General features: G+C 40.1%; 1 protein-coding gene and 1 pseudogene across 2 annotated transcripts in view; both read left to right on the forward strand.

Moving 5' to 3' along the window:
• LOC126594461 (ankyrin repeat-containing protein BDA1-like) overlaps positions 1-15,994 on the forward strand; it is a 28,126-nt gene extending 12,132 nt beyond the window's left edge. Inside the window, exons 2-3 of one of the 2 annotated variants that reach the window (XM_050260797.1) lie at positions 12,027-12,607; positions 14,768-15,994. In XM_050260797.1, the coding sequence (XP_050116754.1) occupies positions 12,027-12,607; positions 14,768-15,703 (1,517 nt within the window). In that variant the 3' untranslated portion in view covers positions 15,704-15,994. The remainder of the gene's footprint in view (positions 1-12,026; positions 12,608-14,767) is intronic. The other variant, XM_050260798.1, reaches the window with a different exon arrangement.
• Positions 15,995-19,235: 3,241 nt separating this feature from the next.
• On the forward strand, positions 19,236-21,625 carry LOC126592059 (uncharacterized; annotated as a pseudogene).
• Positions 21,626-22,128: the final 503 nt, after the last annotated feature.

Below are 22,128 nucleotides of genomic sequence, written 5' to 3' on the forward strand. Positions count from 1 at the left end.
TGAAGCTTTTTAGGTGAAGCTTTGTGGGTGAAGCTTTGGAGGTGAAGCTTTTCGGGTGAAGCTTTTTGGATGAAGTTTTTTTTTTTTTTTTTTTTTTTTGGCGCTTGACACGGTCTTCATTTGCTTGTTTTGTAGTGACTGTGGAAGACAGATTGCTTTCTGATTGAGAAGGGTTCCGGCATCGCTTGCTATGAATGTAAAAGAGTGAGGGCTGAGTTGGCTAAATTACCTCTTTATTGAATTCATTGCCAAATGGCCTTCATTACATAGGATGCCGAACGGCTATAGCTCAACACTTGTACATCGTGAGTCTATTTGTAGTAGTACTTCAAGTGATCAGCGTTCCATGGATGGCCAAGGGTCTTGCCATCGGAGCTTCTAAGTGTGTAAGAGCCAGGGCGACTGATGCCAATGACTTCATACGGTCCATCCCAGTTTGGACTAAGTGTGCCTTCACTCGGGACTCTGTCGCAGAGTAATCTTTTCTTTAAGACCCAGTCTCCTATTTTGAAAGAACGAGGCTTGACCCTAGAGTCATAATAGTTGGAGATGCGCTGCTTGTAGGCGACATTCCTCAAGTGAGCTTGGTTTCTGTGTTCCTCGACTAAATCCAAGTTGAGGGTGAGTTGTTTGTCATTTTCACTTTGAATGTAGTTCTGGACTCGGAATGTTGCTTGCTCGAGCTCAACAGGGACAACCGCCTCTGTGCCAAAGGCAAGTGAGAATGGAGTTTCTCCTGTTGAAGTCCGATATGAAGTGCGATATGACCAAAGAACTTGGGGTACAAATTCTGGCCAACAGCCTTTAGCTTTGTCCAAGCTGGTTTTCAAAGTGCGCTTGATTATTTTGTTGATGGCCTCAACTTGTCCATTAGACTGGGGATGAGCTGGAGAGGCAAAGCATAAGTTGATGTTGAACTTAGAGCAGAACAACCTGAACTTCTTGTTGTCAAACTGTCGCCCATTGTCAGTGACTATCGCATTGGGAATGCCGAATCTACAAAGGATGTTCTTCCACACGAAGTCTTCTATCTTTGCCTCAATAATGGTTGCCAAGGGTTCTACTTCGGCCCACTTTGTGAAGTAGTCCACTGCAACGACTGCGTAACAGACTTTGCCCTTCCCTGCCGGCATTGGGCCGATCAAATCAAGTCCCCACTGGGCGAAGGGCCAAGGGCTGATCATAGGAGTAAGAGGCTCTGGAGGGGAATGAGGAATAGCCGCATATCGTTGACATTTGTCACATGAGCGGGATACTTTGATGGCATCCTGGTGGAGTGTTGGCCAGTAATATCCTTGGCGAAAAGTCTTGTGTGCTAGGGACCGAGATCCAGCATGATCTCCACAGACTCCCTCATGTATTTCCCGAAGGACGATTTCCGCCTCGGCAGGCGTAAGACACCTTAAGTATGGCAGGCTAAAACCTCGCTTATAGAGTTGATCATTGATGATCAGGCAGCGGGTAGACTTGTATCGAATTTGCTTAGCCTGGACTTTATCATTTGGGAGGGTGCCATGAGCAAGGAAATTATAGATCGGGGTGATCCAACTATCCCCCCGTTGTAAGTTGCATACTTCTGCGGCCATGGTGCTTGGTGTTGCCAACAGTTCGACATGAATTTTTCTTCCAATCTTGTCTTCCACAGCTGAGGCGAGGCGAGCCAGGGCGTCTGCATGACTGTTTGCCGCTCGAGGAACTTGGGTGATCTGGTAGTGGAAGTGCTTGAGCAAAAGTTGTGTTTGCGCAAGATATGCTGCCATGGAGCTGTCCTTAGCATCAAAGTTGTTGGTAACCTGGTTGACCACTAATTGGGAGTCACTGAAAATATCAATTTGTTTAACCCCGAGGTGTTTGGCCAAACGTAATCCTGCTAGAAGGGCTTCATACTCGGCCTCATTGTTTGATGCCTTGAATTTGAAACGAAGAGCATACTCCATTGCTACTTTGTCGGGCGTAGTCAAGACTAGTCCCGCTCCACAGCCCTGTTGGTTGGATGAGCCATCAACATACAGACTCCATGCTGAGGTCGTTGATTCTACTTTCTGAGCTTCCGATGGTAATGAAGCTACTGCTTCAGGTGTAGAATCAATGTCAACAGGATATGTGAAGTCGGCGATGAAATCTGCTACTGCTTGGCCCTTCTCAGCTGGCTTTGGTTGGTAGGAGATGTCAAACTCACCCAACGCTATTGCCCATTTGATCATTCGCCCTGAAGTGTCAGGACTTTGGAGTATCTGTCGAAGAGGATAATTGGTAAGCACGATGATGGAGTGCGCTTGGAAGTAAGGGCGGAGTTTTCGAGCAGACATGACCAATGCCAGAGCCAATTTCTCAATGTTAGAGTACCGTGTCTCCGCATCTTGTAAGGCTTTGCTAGCGTAGTAGACAGGTCGCTCAATATTCCCATCCTTTCGAATGAGAACGGAACTTACGGCTGAAGCTGATACCGATAGGTAGATAATGAGAATGTCTCCTACCTCGGGCTTGGAGAGTAGAGGGGCTTTACTCATGTACTCCTTGAGGTTTTTGAATGCCTCGGCACATTCATCAGTCCATGTAATGTACTTCCTACTTCCCTTAAGTGCTTTAAAAAAGGGAGCACATTTGTCTGTGGCCTTAGAAATGAACCTGGTTAAGGCTGCCACCTTGCCAGTAAGGCTCTGGATGTCCTTTGAAGTTACCGGTTCCTTCATGTCGAGGATTGCTTTGATCTTCTCGGGATTAGCTTCAATGCCTCGTTGGCTAATCATGAAACCTAAGAATTTGCCAGAGCCTACGCCGAAGGCACATTTGTTGGGGTTTAACCTCATTCGATACCTCTTCAAAATAGTGAAAGTTTCATATAGGTTGGTGATGTGTTGGTCAGCATGTTTGCTCTTGACTAACATATCATCAACGTAAACTTCCATGCTCTTCCCAATCTGCTCGGCGAACATTGAGTTGACTAGTCTCTGATAAGTCGCTCCTGCATTCTTTAGGCCGAAAGGCATGACTTTGTAGCAGTATAGTCCTCTGTCGGTAGTGAAGGCTGTGTGTTCTTGATCCGAAGGGTTCATGAGGATTTGGTTGTATCCTGAGTAAGCATCCATGAAGCTCAGGAGTTCACACCCGGCCGTAGAGTCTATAAGTCTGTCAATAAGAGGAAGAGGGAAGCTATCTTTCGGACACCCTTTGTTTAGGTCGGTGTAGTCAACACACATTCTCCACAAGACCTTTTGAAGCAAAAGACTTTCTTTGGTCAGATTTTTCTTAACAAGGACCACATTTGCTACCCATGTCGGGTAATTGACTTCGCGGACAAAGCCTATGCCTTTGAGTTTTTCAACTTCTGCTTTCATTGCCTCGTATCGTTCAGCGTCATAAGATCTTCGCTTCTGTCTCACCGGCTTGATCTTGGGGTCAATACTCAAACGATGACAGATGACATCGGGAGAGATGCCTGGCATGTCCTCGTATGACCAGGCGAAGACTTCAGTGTTCTCTTTCAAAAAAGATATCAATGCTAACCGAAGGGGTGGTGACAATGTGGTGCCAATCTTCACCATGCGATCTGGATAATCTCTTGAGATAGGTACCTTCTCCAACTCTTCAGCAGGTTGGGCTTGCTGGGTGAAAGAGTCATCTCGAGGATCATCGGGTTGATTGTTGCTATCAGGAAGATCCAAGTTCGCTTCATCTAGGCTGGTCTTTGTGACTTGGTCATGTACAGACAGGGTTTCCTTGGGTCCGGGCAAGTGTTGTTGCTTAACTGAAGTGTTGTAACATGATCGTGCACTAAGCTGATCTCCTCTGATGTAGCCGTTGCCATGGGGGGTTGGAAATTTCATCAACAGCATATGCGTGGATACCATAGCCTTGAGATCATTGATGCCTGTGCGCCCAAAGATGACATTGTATGCCGTTGGGCAGTCAACCACTAGGAAGTTAGTGGTAATGGTAGCCGTGTAAGGGCCTGTACCAATAGTAAAGGGTAAATGTATGCTCCCTAAGGGTTGCACGATATCACCGGAGAAGCTTATCAGAGGAGAAATCGAGCGATCGAGCAAGTGTTCAGCTACACTGAGTGCCCTGAAAGCTTCGGCAAACATGATATTGACCGAAGCCCCTGTGTCTACGAGGATTCGTCGAACATCAAAGTTGGCTATGTGAGCCTCCACGATCAATGGGTCGTTATGAGGGTAGATGATGCCTCTTTCTTCCTCAGGGTAGAAACATATCGGATCCCAGTTAGGTTTTTGATACTTCCCTCCCCTGATGTCTTCCACGTGAAACACTTGGTGACCAGGCCTCAGACTTCGTTCACTGTTTTTCATGGCCCTATTGGAAGATTCAGATATGGGTGTGCCGCCGCTTATGGAATATATGACATTCACCTGGCGTTGGTTACGGTTATCCCTTTGAGGGTGAAGAAGGAATTGATCAATTTTTCCTTCTCGTGCCAAAGCTTCAATACGATCACGGAGGATGATACATTTCTCGCTATCATGGCCGTTATGCTCATGGTAGCAACAAAACGTGCCCGCGTTATTCGGGGGCGTGTAATCTGGGTGCCTCGGCTTTGGCTTTGGTATCAGGTGAGCTATGCTGGGGTAAATGGCCGCGCATGTGGCATTCAAGGGCGTGTATGTCTCATACCTTGGGGTAGGGGGTATCTTGACGCGGGTTTGACCCACTGCATTGACTGCCTGGGGGCGAGCGTTATTGTGGCGATACCCTTGGTTATCGGGATAGTGTCCCTTACTCTTTTTACTGAAAGGAGAGTGGTGAGGATGGAAATCCTTCCTCTTGCCTTGAAATTGATATGTCTGTTGATTCGGTGAAGCATTATGCAAGGCATGGGGAGGTGCCACTGCTGTTTGGGAAGTCGAGGTCTTCTCATTTAGGTGAGTCTGGCTTCCACCTCCCACTTGTTGATAAAGGATGGTTGTAGGGGGTTTCTCCTGATATGTCTTTGCCTCGGCGGAGGCATGGTTATAAGCCTGCGCCATCACCTCAGAGTAAGTCTTCCAAGTATTGGCATTGATCATGTATTTAAAGAAACAATCACGTAGGCCTGCCGTGAAGGCTTTGAGGGCAGTCTTGTCATCTGCTTCGGCACACCGGGAGTATTCATGGCTGAAGCGGCCAGCATACATACGTAATGACTCGTCTGGCTTCTGGCGGATAGTGTACAAGTCATCTGCAGAGTGCAAGCGATCGGTTTGGAAAATGTGTTGGGAAACAAATAGTTTCCTCAATTCCTCAAATGAGTCTACCGTCTCAGGTGTAAGACGACAATACCAATTTAGAGCTCCACCAGAGAGGGTGGAGGGGAAGAGAAGACATCGCTCTTCGTCGGTGTGCATCCGGTATGCCATGGTGGACTCAAAGAGGTTAAGGTGCTCAATCGGGTCCTCTTTTCCAGTATAAAGTTGCAAGCCAAGCTTTTGCTTTGTCTTTGCTTGAAGGGGGGTGTTGAGGATCCTCCTTGTAAGAGGGCCAGGCCTGGGTTGGTTCCAGTCAGGTATTTCAGCCTGACGTTCAGCCTTCAACTTGTTTACTTCCTCAAGAAGTTGTAGGACAAGGGGGTCCTGAGCGGAGTTATGTGTCACTGGAGCTTTCTTTCGTAAATCTCCATCTCCTCTTGGAATTAGGAAGGTTTGATCAAGGGCATGTGATTTTTCCCTGGACTCGCTGTACTGGCTTCCAGGGTATGTCTGTCGGAACACCTCTGAGTCCCCTGTACCCTCATGTCTCTCTGGGACTTGTTGCCCCTTCCCCAAATTGGTGGCCGGCTTGGGCCGTGGCAGGGGACCGAGTCTCTCAGAAATCCTTGGGTCATTAATCTTTGAGCTTATATGGATGGAATTCTCTCGACGTTGCTTCAGGAAATCCCGACAATCGCGAAAGACGGCTTTCGATCCTTCTGCCCCTTCAGTAAAGAGGTGTCTCCCTCCACTTCTCATGGTTCGGGTTGAAGCAACTGGGTTAAGAGAAGCCTCATGTTGATTATCAAGTCGAGGGGTAATATGTTCCCTATCAGGGATATCTATGTCGAATGCATGTGACCCTTCATGTTGGAGGGCACCCAGTTGATGGTTGACTTCCACGGGGGCAACAAGCTCGCGTGTCTGAGCTTGCCTAGCTTCGTGGAGTGTCTCGAAGAGCTTCTCATATTGCTCCTGGAGGACCTCATTCTTCATTGCTATCTTGTTGTTCTGAGCTTCCAACTCATCGACTTTAGCTTGAAGAAGAACTCGTTTTCCTTCCTTCTTTCGTTGTTTCGCACTATGTGCAAGGGGGGTGTCATTCTGTGTGCTGTGGCTTCCTTCGCTTCCCATGTTGGAGAGGGATGCCTGGTCAAAAGAAAGTGTACGAATGATAGAAACCAGCTTGACACAGCTGAAGAGAGTAGGAATAAGTGTCGTTTCCCACAGACGGCGCCAAATGTTGATGCACAAAATCAGCGAAGACTTTGGTACAACAGAAAGTGTCAGGTTTTGTGACCTTCGCTTGGTTGCTTGGTTGCTTCAGTCACTAGTGAGGATAAGTACGTAAATGAATAGAGACAGAGAAACAAACACAGGATGTACGTGGTTCACCCAGATTGGCTACGTCCACGGAGTAGAGGAGTTCTTATTAGTAGTGAAGGGCTTACACAAGTACAAAGGATCAAGCTCTCAATTTAGTGAGTTCTTGTGAATGATTTAACACAAATGGCATTCGCCAATATTGTGGGGGAATGACCCCTATTTATAGAAAAACTTGTAGCTTTGTCACATTGACATGTGTCATGTTATGATTGGTTCTTGATGTCGACACGTGCTGCGCTCTGATTGGCTTCTAATCTTGACACGTGTCGAGTAGTGATTGGCCTCCTGGTCGGAGGGGAACTCTTCTGGGTCCTTGACAGTATAGCGTTGGCCGGTGTTCGGTAGTTTCGGGATTGGTCAAGTATGGTACAAACAGAAGTTATAGGAAAAAAATGGAATATGAAACAAATTTTGTGAACTAGAAGTTATAGGAAAAAAGTTATAGGAAAAAAATGGAATTTAAAAAAAATATGAAACAAATTTTGTGAAATAGAATTTATAGGAAAAAAATGAAATTTAAAAAAAATATGAACCAAATTTTGTAAAATATAAGTTATAGAAAAAAAGTTATAGGAAGTTATAGAAAAAAAAAGGTTTAAATTCATAAAAACAAAAAAAAAAATTTGAATACAACGGCTAGTGACTGGCTAGCCGTTGGAATTCAAATTAGAATTCAAATTAGTGTCGGTTTTAACCAACACTGTTCAAAATGATATTACACTAACATTGCTATTAGTGTCGGTTATAACCGACACTAATAACATAGTATATATTATTTATGTCGGCTATAACTGACAGAAATAACAAAGCATTAAAAAAAAATAGCCAACCCCGGGTTGGCTGGCTGCTTGCAGCCAGCCTTCCAGCCCTCTAGCCCTCTCCGATCCCGTGGGGACCCTCCCAGATTCCAGAGCCCTCTGGCCTAGCCCTCAATTGGAGACGATTTTCGGGCTATTTTCGGCCCTCTAGCCCTCTGGACCCTTCGGTTGGAGATGGCCTTAATAGCTTCTTGCAAAGAAGTGAAATAAGAAACCTTAATTTGTTAAAATGTGAGCAATTACAGTTTTCTCAATTGATTAAAACATTATCCGATGGTGTTTTCTAGGTTTTTTTTTTCCTTCCTTTCGCAGGCCATTATTTTATTAGCCATCTGCAGAATTGCAATTGATAGAATCAGTGTTCTTTGAAATAATCATAACACTTCACAACACAACGGCAACAATTTATACAAATTCTAACACAAATTGTCAAAAACAATGAGAACAATTACCAGAAATTTCAAATCTTTTGGGGGTTCAGAGTAATTACTAGAGAGATGAAAGCTAAAATCAACATTAGTCCAATTTTTTCAAAATAAGAACAGCTCCGATATGAGAAATACAGTGCAATTTCTGAAGAAAAAAAAAGAGCAAGAAAACCCTAAAATCCCTAAGAACCCTAATTTATAAACCCTAAACAAACACAAAAGGAGAGAGGAAAACAAATAAAGGGAAAATCGAGAAATTCAACATCCATAATCGGAGCGATGACGCTTTCCGACGGCCAAATTCATCGACAATGGAGAGACCGTCACTGTACCTCCATTTCGCCTCCGCTATGTTTGAGGTTGTCGACCGTCACTACTTGGTTTGTGGCCGGGCTTCATGTCGAGAGATATGGGGAGCGGAGAGGGCTCTCAACTTTTGAGAATTACCCTCCCAACCCACCCCCATTTGGCTGGCATTGTTGTCAATAACATGAATAGACTAGAAAATACGCATGGGCGTTGTTGCGGGAACCAAATGTTTCAAGCATAATCGGATAAGTTGAATAAATTCAACACAAATATGAATAAATGGAGGGATACATGAGTGAATAAGGTCGATAAGATAAGCATTACTTTTACATTCATTCAAGTAAGCTGGCATATAAACACATTGTACAACGAGTAAGAAGAAACTAAACGTCTTCGATTAGAAAGAGATGGTTTCAAAAAAGGTTCTGTTTCCTTAAGAAACAGAAGAAACATGTAGTTCACATATATAATGTGTCCTGGAGTGTAGACAGTCATTTCAACAGGTAATTAAAAACAGAAAGTGTTGAGGACTTGTTCAAGTAGCTAATTTTGTAATCAGACTGCCTCATATCATGACCCAACCCTGCAAGGGCACCGACACCAGACCACCTTCCTAGAAATTGGCCCTAAAAGCCCATACGCATACTTCCCTCACCCAATAAATCTTCATGGACATGTTGCAGAGAAAAGCACACATAAGTAACACGACAACATGAAATAAACAAACATTCATAGAAGAAGTTTAAAATTTTACCTGCTGATCGAGCAACAGCCCCAATTCAAAGGTCAACCCCTTCTCTATGTCACGCAAACATCATTCATATAAGAAGTTTGAGATTTCTACTCTACAATATACAAATTTATTCAATTAGAATCAAACTAATAAAGGAAGTAATAAGATGTTACAGTGTTGCCTCATCAACCATTTTCTGAATGTCATAGTTATATTGCCTTGCTTTAAAGAAAATTATATGCACATAGCGATGGCAAAGGCATTTGCTCAGCCAGATAAAACCCTGCAAAGACCAAAAATCCTTGAAAATCATTATATTATACTACATCTCTATCAAACAGTAGTACAATTTTCTTTTGTTTTTGCAACTTGAAGTTTTAAACCAACGACCTCCAATCGTTATGCTTATACCTACTTTGGTCAGCACAATGATTAACTCAGTAACATGCATAGGGGTGTGAGTGTGCGTGTGTGTGTGAGAGAGAGAGAGAGAGAGGGAAAATAAAACAAACAAACAATATGAAAAAAAAAAAGTTTAAATTTTGATGGTGCTTTCTGTGCCAAAGATAAGATGAAAGAAAACTTAGCATGTGTACTTGTTCAAGTAGAGTGAACAAAGATTTTATACAAAACAACAAAATTAGCAATTTGTAAATTTATTTTTTCATGCCATACAGTTTTTTTAAGAATCGAGTAACATATATTTTTGGACATACTGGTTCTCTGCGCGAATAAACTGAAGGTGTAACCCTCCTTTTTCTGTGGAATACTTCTCTAACTGCAATAGCAGACAAACTGAAGATGATGGGGACTATTGAATTCCTGAAAATAGCATGAAATTTTGAAGCTTTACAAAGTGTAACAATAAAACTGCGCCCTGTGGAGAAACCACATAATTCACTAACTCATAATACATTCCAATTCTAACAAATATATATGATAACTATACTGCAAAAAACAAAAAGAACTTCAATGAAAAACAAAAGCAGCACAATGAAAAATCACCTTCGACAAACACTCAATCAAATAAGGTCAAACCGAATCAAAATCTTCAAAACTAAAAAATCGTGACTGCAAAAAACAAGAACAAAATCTAAACCGAAATAAATTCAAAGACACACAACACTTCGAAAATCTAAATCAGAACACATAAAATTTAGAGAAATAAACTTGAGAGATTTGAATAGAAATTATGGCGAGAGATAATTAAGGGAGATGGCGAAATATAAATCAGAACATATAAACTTCAAAGAGAAAGAAAAACAGCAGAGAAACGAAAATATAATTTGAATGATTCGAATCACCACCGATCGCTATTTAACAATAATACGTAATTCTGTTTCTAACGAAAAAATCGGACATGACTTCATCTTACGCGGATTTAAAACATGTCCTTTCTTGAAATGTTTAAAAAGTGTTGTCTCAACATATAATTAAGTATTGAAAGTATACTCTAAGTATAATTTTTCCCTAAATATATGAGTACAAATTTAAATTAACAAGAAAATTGGTAAAGATTAAAAAATAGGTGCAAATTAAAAAATACAAATATATGATACAAAAATTTAACCATGTAAATATACCAAAGTGTAACGTTTTGGAAATGTTTAATAATTTTTAATTATAAAATTTAAATATGCTAACATGTAAATCTATTGTTATTCAAATTATAACACGATAAAAACTAAAGGACCTTGATCAAAAGTTAAAAAAGAATAAGGTTTCAATTACTAAATTGGAAAAATGATATATTGAAACCTAATTTCTCTTTTTTTTTTTTGAGTAAATTACATTTTACCCTTCAGGTTTGGAGTTGATTTCAATTCCTTACAATATCTTTAAAACATTTCACTTTCGTACCTCACGTACTATTTTATTTCAATATAATACATTCGTTACATTTTCCATCAATTTCGCGTGGTGATCTTGCTTCCACTTTTAGAGATCTTTCACGGAAGAACTAAAATAATTAATGATGGACAAATTCAGAAACCAGAGATCAAAGTAAGAAATTATATCAATTTCATTAACTATTTTACCTAAAAAAAAAAAAACTTTATCAGCGCATGTTTGGCGCATCTTTGAAAGCTGCAGAGTAGCTTCCCATTCATTTCACGTGGTGATCTTGTTTCCCACTCAAAAATTCGGCTGGGCTCCACTCCATTTTGAGTCACTCACCGATCCTTATTTGTGGGAATTTTTATTATACCATGTCAATCACCGATCCTTATTTCACGTGGTGATCTTCTGACCCATTGGAAGGCTTCGGACATTTATACTATTGCAGGGACAAAATAGAGAACACCATTAGAGATGCTCTCAGTGCTACCAGCATGCATGTAGGATGGGAACTGGTCTTGTTCGTCCATAATTTAAAAGTGAGAGGTATCAGATTATGGCACCTTGAATGCAGGATGGGGACTGGTCTTGATCGTCCATAATTTAAAAGCTCCACACAAACTTTAACGGTTAGAAATTTAGCATCAGTGAATCACCTTAAAGAGTCTTTTTGTAATTGCCTTTGAAATAGCTACACGTATTAAGTCATGTGAGCATGCACGAATCACCTTAGGCTGGGTGTTATAAAAAAATTATTTTTTGGAAGGGTTAGACAATCTCTAACAACCTAGATGAATGAGATTTTTTGGCTACTTTAACAAAACAATGCAGAAAAAATAGCTAGCTAAATTTAGCAAGAGGAGAATATATGGACTTAATAACTTTTTAAATCAAATTTGTAAAATATGTGATATGTCACCAATAGGAAATAAACAAGTTAATTAACATTTAAATAATAATCTAATAATTAACAACCATGTCATATAATTTATAAAATTTGATCTAAATAGATGGTCACCCTAGCATTACCCCAAGATTTAGAAATATTTTACCATAAGTTAAAATAGCTAATATTATTGGAAGTAGTGGCTAGCCAAATTAACATTTGAGTCATTTAATTAGCTACAATAACAAAAATTTAACTAGCATTATTGGAATACTTTTAGAAGTGCTCTTCTAACAACCAAAAAGACGTTTTGTTCGCTATTATAAATAATCGCTCTCTAAAAAAAACTCTAAGTGAAGCAAAGTTGAGAGAGAGAGAGAGAGAGAGAGAGAGAGAGAGAGAGAGAGAGAGAGATAATGGAGATCAGATGGCATGATGAAGAAGAAGTGTACGAGGCATCACGGACTGGGAGTGTAGAGTACTTAAACAGATTGATCGAAAAAGACCCAGACATTCTAAGGAGAGTATCCCTGCAGACCGGAAAAACCGGAACCCCCTTGCATGTATCAGCTCTGCTCGGACACGCTGAGTTTACCAAAGCCCTTTGCACTAAAAATCCCAAACTTGCAGAGCGGGTGGATGCCGATGGACGCACGCCCCTGCACTTGGCTTCTGCTGAGGGCCACAAGGAGACTGTCGAAGCTTTGTTATCTGTATATGCTGATGCGTGCTTGCGTTGCGATGAAAAGGGAAGAATCCCTCTTCACTATGCAGCCATGAATGGAGAAGTTGAGGTGCTCCAGAAGTTGGTTGATAAAAATCCTGAGTCCATTTACGTCAAAGTTGAAAACAGATCGAAAGAAACAGTTTTGCACTTGTGTATTATACACAACCAGTTAGAGTGCTTGAAACTGTTGGTTGAAAGAGACCACAGCAATGGCGAGTTCCTCAACTCAAGAGCTGGCTGCTGTGATGGTAGTGTGACCATCCTGAACTTAGCTTTGATGCTAAGGAAAATTAAGGTACATATATATATTTCCATTTTCTATACTGGATATTCTTAGTTTTTTACTATATTAATTAATATATGTTCATGTGTAAATTTATTTTTTTGTTTCTTCCCCCTTGTACATATGGGATTAATCTCAGTTTACTATTATGAAGTTTTTGGATTTTCAACATTTGATATATTAAGTTTTTTTCGTCCTAATTTAGTACTTAAGGTCATAAATAATTCTGAGACATTTTCATACATCCTTTAAGTTTTCTATTAGAACCTCTATTAATTGATAACATGGCACTCATGTAGACAAGAATTGGACGTCACGTGTCAATATGAGCCCACGTGGATATTAGGTCATCTCTAACCGAAGGGTCCAGAGGGCCAGATGGCTGAAAATAGCTTTAAAACCGTCTCCAACCGAGGGCTAGGCCAGAGGGCTCGGGAATCTGGGAGGGCCCCACGGAATTTCAAAGGGCCAACGGGCTGGCTGCTTTCGGCCAGCCAGCCAGCCCCGGGCTGGCTATTTTTTTTTTTATAGTTTTCCCATTGTTGTCGGATATAACCGACAGCATTAAAGAAGGATTTTTAATACTGTCGGTTATAACCGACAGTAATAGTTATTCAAAGGCAAATTTTTTTTTTTTAATTTCTATTAGTGTCGGTTATAACCGACACTAATAGTTTGAAATTTTTTTAATATAACGGCTAGTAGCCGTTGTATTAACTTTTTTTTTATATGAATTTAAACTTCTTTTTTTTCCCTTTTTTTTCCTTTTCATATGAATCAAATTTTGTTTCATATTTTTTTTCAATTCTATTTTACAAAATTTGTTTCTATTTTTTTTTAAATTCTATTTTTTTTTCCTATAACTTCTATTTTACAAAATTTGTTTCATATTTTTTTTAAATTCCATTTTTTTCCTATAACTTCTATTTCACAAAATTTGTTTCAATTTTTTTTTAAATTCTATTTTTTTCCTATAACTTCTATTTTACAAAATTTGATTCATATTTTATTTTTCATATAACTTCTATTTTACAAAATTTGTTTCATATTTTTTTAAATTCCATTTTTTCGTATAACTTCTATTTCACAAAATTTGTTTCATATTTGTTTCAATTCTATTCATTGCAAACTTGAATTGAAAGAGATTGAATTGCAAGAGATTGAATTGAAATAGATTGAATTCAAAGTTGTGTGAATTATAGCCCAATATCCACCCTATTTATAGCAAAAAAAAATTCAAATCCAACGGCTAGCTGACGTCATGTTGACGTCACTTAGCCGTTGGATTTGAATTTAAATTGTAGTTTTTAAATAATAAATTATGTTTGGCCCTATGGCCCTTTGGTCCTCAGTTGGAGACGGTTTTTTGTGACAGGGCTAAAATGAGCCATCTGGCCCTTTGGCCCTCGGTTGGAGACGGAGACAAATATGGCCTTGTACTGTTCATTAAAATATTAATATCTTGGAGAATCTTGGAGGGCCAGAGAGCCATCTGGCCAGCCCTCGGTTAGAGATGGCCTTACTATCTCCCTCCCTTCGACTGCACATGGGCGGGGGTGGAATGAATCCACTCCCTTTTTGTGCTGCATATGGGTTTCCCTTCCCCAGATCTGCAACCCACTCCCTTCCCTTACCTCCCGTGTTTCCCGTAGAGCTTGTCGATAGCTTGGTCCTCTGCACATCCAGATCCTCCACAAAAGGCCAACGTTGATCAGTTAGGCCTAGAATCTACCGTGGTGGTCGTCGGAGACCTTCATGGTCAGCTGCACAGACCTCCTTTTTCTTTTAAATGATCTTTAGGTTTTTAGGATTTTAGTTTTTTAATTTTTTTTAATTTTTTAATTTTTTAATTTTTAGTTTTTAATTTTTTAATATCCATGTGCTTCTATACTGACATGTAACGTCCAATCATTGTCTATGCGGGTGCCACATCATCAGTTAATGAAGATTCTGATGGAAAATTTAACGGATGTATGAAAGTCTTCTAGAATTAATTATAACTTTAAGTACCAAACTGGAACGAAAAAAACTTAATGTATCAAGTGTTGAAAACCAAGAAACTTCATAATAGTAAACTGATATTAACTTTAGTTTATGTGTGTGCTTTCTCTTGTTTGTTCCCCTAGGAGCATAATTTCCACTATGTTAATAGAGTGTATATATTATTTACAGACGATACGTTACCTGCTTTCCGTTGATGCTATAAGAGCAGAAGCAATTGGTGTGAATGGGATGTCTCTGACCATGTTAGATATCTTAGAGTACAGTAGCGTTGCAAGAGAGGACTTTAGCAGAAGCTTAGAAATTCAACAGATTTTGATGGACGCAGGATTAATCAGAAGACAAAATAATGACAATGATAATCCTAACTCAGCTGTTGCCGCTGCTACTGTTGTTGTATCGCCAAGTCCAAGAACGGTAAAGAAGAAAAAGAAGGGATCAAAGCCACCAGGGTGGTTCTGGAGAAAATTGATGATATGGTTAGGATATCCGCAAGAATGGGTGAAGGAGACACGTGGCTCTCTGATGATAGTGGCTACGGTGATCTCGACCATGACTTTTCAAGACGTAGTCAACCCAGCTGGTCGTCTTTGGGTTGATAATCTTACAAAAACTTGTAGAACAGTTTGGAGGGAAAATAATGATACAGACACTACCTTAGGCCACAGTAAGGATCCCATGGATTACTTCCCCAGTTTCATAGCACACAACACCGTCTCGTTCCTTGCTTCTTTGACCGTCACCCTTTTGCTCATTAGTCGATTTCCTCTCCACAATCGGTTGTCCACGTGGCTCTTATCGATGTCCATGTGCGTCACTCTCGCATTCTTGGCACTCACCTACCTAACGGTGCTGTCCATGATCGGCCCTAATTACGGTATTCAGGAACCATGGAGCTTGTCAGCAACATTCATAATTCTTTGGATTGTGTTGCTGGTCATAGGCGGTGTACTTCACACTCTCCGGTTTCTTATTTGGGTGATGAAGTGGTTGCGGCCCATGTACTTCAAGTCAACATCAGGTCTCAAGAACATGATCACTACTGGCTCATTTTCACGTAAAGATCCAACGCGTTTTGAAGAGAATGATGCGCCTACAGTTGTGTGATTAATCTGCCGCGGTGTGTTTGCTTGAAAAAATAATTAACTAGGTCATACACCCTGTATGCATGTAGCAATTAGGGTTTAGGGTAATGAACTAGGTCAATGACGCTTTCTGTATCCGGGTTGGTAATTCAAGAGTGTTGCTTAGTTATGATAAGTAATCCATCTGCCATGTAAATTAGAAGTGTTTGTTGTCTTTAATTTGATGCTGGACGGTAGCTACTTTTTTATTATTATTCATTTATGTCATTTGTTATCACATTAGCAAATTAACAACTGTTCTCATTCTCTGGTAGTAGTTTGTTATTAGTTAATACAGTATAAATGGCTTTCTCAAAAAAAAAAATTACAGTATAAATAGTTAAACATAGTTTCGGGATTCGTTTGGAAGTGCTTTTAAAATGATTAAAAACGTTATTAGAGAAAAATTTGTGAGTTCAAAAGTACTTTAAGTGCTTCATGTGTTTCTTCCAGGAAGCACTTCATGCGCTTTTCCAAAATTTACTTGTGTTTTTACTAAGGATTAGTTCCTAAAACATTGTCACCAAAAACGTTTTCAGTTATTTTAAAAACACTTCCAAATAAGCGCTTTCACAAATATTCGCTTCTCTTGTATGGTCACTGAAATTTGGCTCATATAATTATGAGTTGGCAACAATTTCATCTCAACCATGTGGAGTGCTAGCTACTTTCGGCTAAAGAAAGGGACAAAGGAAAAGGGAGACATCTACTTTTGGCTAAAGAAAGGGACAAAGAAAAAGGGAGACATCATCATGTCTAGCCCCTGATTTGTGGCCTTTTCAAAGGTGGTTTTCTTTTGTTGTTATAAGTGGAAGGATTTGCCGAAGGATAAAAAGGCTTGCCGAGTGAGAGGGTAAGCATCAGAGAGCTTCCAAGGGGGAGAGCATTCGGCTCTCCCATGGGAAAGCATGGGCATGAGTGAGAGAAAATCAAGAGAGCTAGAGTGAAAAGTATTCTAGTGAAAGAACTCTTGGGGTAGAGTGAGGCTCTTGGGAAAATTCTATGAGTGGGTGTACAAGGGATTTGGGATTGGGTTATGTCGATTTAACTCATGTGTACTTGTACTGTTATTCTCATAGTGAAGAGCAATATCTCTCCGGGGACGTAGGCAGGATTTTTGCCGAACCTCGTAAATTTCTCGGTGTCTTTATTTCTTGTATTTTATTCTGTTCAACTGAGTGTGATTTGAGTGAGGTTGTAATCTGAATCTCGTTTCCGAACTAACGATCGGGCCAAGGCACAACACTTTGGGTGCGTTTGTTGCACCTCCTTAAGTGGGATTGGCTTGGACTAACTTAAGTAGGACTATAATCCTGCGTTTGGAATGGCGCTGGACTACAATAAGTGAGACTTGCCTCGACTACGAGGCGCTCGCTGCTTCACTAAACCTCGTTAACGAGTCCCAAGCTTTCGCTTGGTATTAAGCGGGACTAGGAAACAAGATCAGACCCGAGCTTTCATTTTCCCTGGGCTTCGCCTTCTTTCTTCTGTGGCGCCGTCAGCTACAGCCCACAGCCGACGCGGCCACACCACCGCGTAGATCTCAAAATCTAACCATCAAAATTCGAAAGAAAAAAAGAAGCAAAAGATAACAACAACAATCCCCAATCGGATAATTTCACCTTTTTCTTATAAAATTCCGAGATGGTTATTTTGTTCTGGAATTTAAGATGGAGAATCAAAGCGCTGCAGGAGAGTTTAGGTTTCTTCGAAATCTGGGAGCTGTTCGCTTGAAGCCAACGCATGAATCACAATCTGTATCATCTCATTGCTTTGGGAAAGGAGAGAAATGGATAGAGAAGGGGAGAGAAAGTAGATTCGGGGAGCAAGAGTGATGGTCAGACGCAGAGGGAGAAGAGGGAGAAGAGGGAGATAAGAAGATGAGGGGATTGGACGGAGCCAACGAGGGAGAGGAGATTCCAGAGAGTACAGGTTTTAAGAAAAAAAAGGAAAAAAGTTGATGTAAAATATTATTAAATATGTATTAGATAATATAATATTATTAGTGTTAACTATTCAGCTTTTTAGTCCGACACTACACCAAACGCTTCACTATTTTAGTCTACCTTAATCTATTCTAAGCCAGTCCAGCTTAGTCCTTAATGCTAGTCTAGTCCGAGATAGTCCGGTGCAACAAACGCACCCTTTAAGTGCTTCATGTGTTTCTTCCAGGAAGCACTTCATGCGCTTTTCCAAAATTTACTTATGTTTTTACTAAGGATTAGTTCCTAAAACATTGTCACAAAAAACGTTTTCAATTGTTTTAAAAACACTTCCAAATAAGCGCTTTTACAAATATTCGCTTCTCTTGTATGGTCACTGAAATTCCAAGCGAGATCACCTAAAAATTTTCATAACATATCACATTGATTACATAATAACATGTATACTTTCTCATCAGATTGTTCATCAAACAACTTCCTACTACTTAATTAAGAAAATCGATAATATCATCAACGGAAACTACAATCCCTAACTTGGTCTTGCTCCTTAGCCAAGTAATAGTACTTCTAGTTCTAGTTTCTCAACGTAGTACACACTGGTAGAAGAATTTGGGGCCATGTTGAACTTGAGGATGACTTGAGGTCGGCCCGTAGTGAAATAGAATTGAAATGTCGTTTGGAGGCGAAGAGTCATAAAAGCTCAAGAGCTGAGCCTTTGGTCTTACAGTGTCTTTATGCCTTATATCATGAACAACCACGTCACATGATTTATAAAATATGGTTTAAATAGAAAGTTTTTATAGCATTACCCATTATGTTGTAGGGTATCTGTCCTTATTTTCCTTATATTAATAATCATTTTCTTTAAAATAGTCATTCATAAGTACCATCGTATAATAAATTCAGAACCATACAAACTTCATTTTTCTTGCATTGTTGAGATGTTTCTAATGCCTTGAATCTTGCAGATTCATCTTTTCCAGCATCAAGCGATCAGTCATTGCTTCAACAACAAAGTACATTTGAGCTACATCATCTTTCCAGACCAAAACTAAACTACATTCATCAGTTTCTTTTTGTTTTTTTTACGTTGTTTGAGCAAAAGAATAGTGATTCGTATTCTAAGTAAAAGTTGTGACCGTACATCATGTTTGTCTTGAAGGACAGACATGATATGGCCTAGGGGACAATGATGGTGGAATATGCAATGTAGATATATGTGAAGCCACCAGACTAAATTACTCGAGAGTGGAGGAAATATGTTCAAGATCAAATCACATTGAGCTGAGGACAAGAGCTAAAACACAACTTGAAATTTCGACTAAACTTCGCTTTTGAAGGACACTGCTCGACACAACTAACAAGACATTCCTACTCACATTCTGAAATTAGAATCTTAACATATATAAAATAACTCATTAAAATCACATAAGGTAAAGGAAATATACACACGTTAAACTTTATATAATTTGTCTATGAATATAAATAACTTCTCTATGTTAATTTTGTTAGGATGCCAGGTGGCATCATCTTGTGGTGACAGTTAGAGTTGAGCATGAGTATAAATAGTACATGGTAAGAGAAGGAAGACAGTTAATGAAATGATATTGTTGTTCTGTTAGTATTTCTCTGTGCAATTGTAGAAGATGTGGAGCTAGGTTCTAACATTGGTATCAGCCAGCGTTGATCCTCTCAATCCTTCTCCGTTGTATAACGCCGCAAACATTTTGCAAAAACCATGGAATCGAGGGTTTCCAATCTGGCAGCCCAGTTCGACGAATTCAAGAAGTCTCACGACTTGATTCTTCTTCAATTGCGGTCCCTCATGGCTAAGGGTCACGATTCAATATCGAATTCGAGGCAACCATTCTTCAAAATGGCGTCTCATATCTCTGTTGTGAAATCGGATGAAATTGTTCTCAAGCTTCAATCCTTCCACAACGAAAAGATTCAAGCCCGTGAGAAAGTAGATGAATTCTTGTCTCAGTACCGTCCAAAATACAAGCCCAAAAGTCCTCATTGTTTACGTCCAACATTGAAGAAATTCAAGAGGGTTCGCGACTATGCCAAATACCACGCAGATGGTTCTGCAATATTTCATTCCAGTTCCAAATTTCAAGAAAGTTTTGGGTTCTTTCGAAGTGAGTTGGCTAGGAAGAATGAACAGGTTTTCGATTTACTCGACAAGCAAGTTGCCGATTCTGTGAAAAGTCCTCCATTTCCTTATTTTGCTTGCAAGAAGGACACGGCAAGGGATTTGGTTTCTGGGTTTCCTATTTCAGATTTGTTAGAGAAGAAAGATGAATTGCCTTCTTCTCTGTCTGTTCTCGAACTTGTTGCTTCGAAATTGTTGGGCAAGTTAGGTGACGACTCCTTGCTCTGTGATCAAACGTTCGACATTGCTTCTTTGACGCTTGGCTTCCATGAATTCACTCGTGACAAAGGCGGAACAAATATTCAAAGGCTCTTTCATTCGAAATCAGCGACGGTTCTTGAATCTGATGGTAAGAATGGCAAATCCCAAGTTTTCATTTTAGGAATTCATGTTTCTAATGTTGAGTTCAAGAAAGCTAAACTGCCTGGTTCGCGTGCACTCTACCTGTTCGACAACATGTCGAATTCAGGTTACATTCTTGATAATAAGCTTGGGTACCATATGAGCATTCGTTATAAAGGTGGTACTAATTTTCTCTCCAGTTTTGAGTCAATAGATTTACTGGCAAGCTGCAAGGACTTAGGTTTTTGTGTTGATATCAATCGTTCCATGGGCTACTACTGCAAGGGAATTCGTGACAAGGGTGGAACAATTAGTCAGAGGCTCTTCACTTCGAAGTCCAAGAATCAAGATTGTGTTATGGGTTCTGATTGTTCCAAGGTGATCAAATGTGAGGTGAGTTTTGATTATTCCATGATCATTGATGGGGCGTATGCTGGTAATTTGAGATTGCATCATTTAGAAGCTCGTATGGACACGAATAGAAAACATGAAAGAAAGTTCACTCTCTCCGGATTTGGAAATGGTTGCTGTGTTGTTTGCTGTGTTGTTCTCAATCGTGACTACTGCAAGGGCATTCAGGATAAGGGTGGTGGCTCAAAATTCTGGTACAATGTCGCAATAAAGTGTGCAACTATAACTCCAGATGAAACTCGTGTTAAGGAGTTCAACTTGAAACAGATGTGGAGGAGTCCAAATGGGACCATACGGAACAATTTAAATGGTACTGTTTTTGGAGAACCTTTTATCTGCAGAAATGTTATCCTTCTTGTTCCAGATTGGACAATGCCAACATGTATTGGGAGACATGTTTTTGGTGCTCAGTACCGAGCAACTGATGCAATCATAGAAGGACCTGGAAAACTTATATTGGTTTTTGAAGCATCTTGCTATCGAATCAGGGAAGAAATAATACCCATATGTTAGGGAGGATTATCCGGTTCATATGTTTTATAGGCAGAAGAAACTAACATTTGAAAGTAATGTTCATGGATCTTTTGGTTTGCAGTCCTATCCATAACAAGCAATACGCTTATGTTGATCAAATGATTTGGTCAATACCATTGCTCATCTTTTTTGGAGGGTGTAATGTGGAGTCAAGGCAGTGAGCTACTCTGCTACGCTAGAGAAGCAATGCTGATTGCTAGTGAAGTGAGTCCAATGGCAGAACCATTTCAGGAATGATGCTATTGGGGAGCTATCCCATGAACTGAAGCTTAAGTTCCAGAAATTGTGAACCTTTAATACATTCTTGTGATGTTGTTGTTATAGTTTTATTGCTGGTTTTCAATTGTACTTACTTCGAAATTGTAAATCTTACTTGTAAGATTGGTTTTAAGGGGGGGGTATTGTTAGGATGCCAGGTGGCATCATCTTGTGGTGACAGTTAGAGTTGAGCATGAGTATAAATAGTACATTGTAAGAGAAGGAAGACAGTTAATGAAATGATATTGTTGTTCTGTTAGTATTTCTCTGTGCAATTGTAGAAGATGTGGAGCTAGGTTCTAACAAATTTCAATAACTTAGGTTAAAAAGTCGGTTGCAGCCTTGCAGGCTAATTGTTCACAAAAAAGTGGTACATGAAAGTAACATGGTAAGGTAAGGTCCCCCATTGCACAGTGTTAGATTCTAAGCAACCACTAGCCAATTGCTAACGACATGCAGGTAGTCTCTCTCTCTCTCTCTCTCTCTCTCTCTCTCTCTCTCTCTCTCTCTCTCTCTCTTTAGGTGAAGGGGACAACACAGAAGCTCATGACATGGTGAATTAGATCATGAAAAACCAACGTTAATCCCACAAAAATTTGGATGCAAGTCCAAAAGGTTAACATGAGAGAGGGACATGCAGTCACTAATCAACTTTTAAGCATCCCATAACTTCGTACGCATTAAGATCTTATGATTCTTCACTTTCTTGATGTTTTGCTTTTGGCTTCCGAAGATCACATGGGAAAGTGATGGTCCCCTCTCTTT

Source organism: Malus sylvestris, chromosome 12, assembly GCF_916048215.2.
Source record: "Malus sylvestris chromosome 12, drMalSylv7.2, whole genome shotgun sequence".
NCBI classification, from domain to species: Eukaryota; Viridiplantae; Streptophyta; class Magnoliopsida; order Rosales; family Rosaceae; genus Malus; species Malus sylvestris.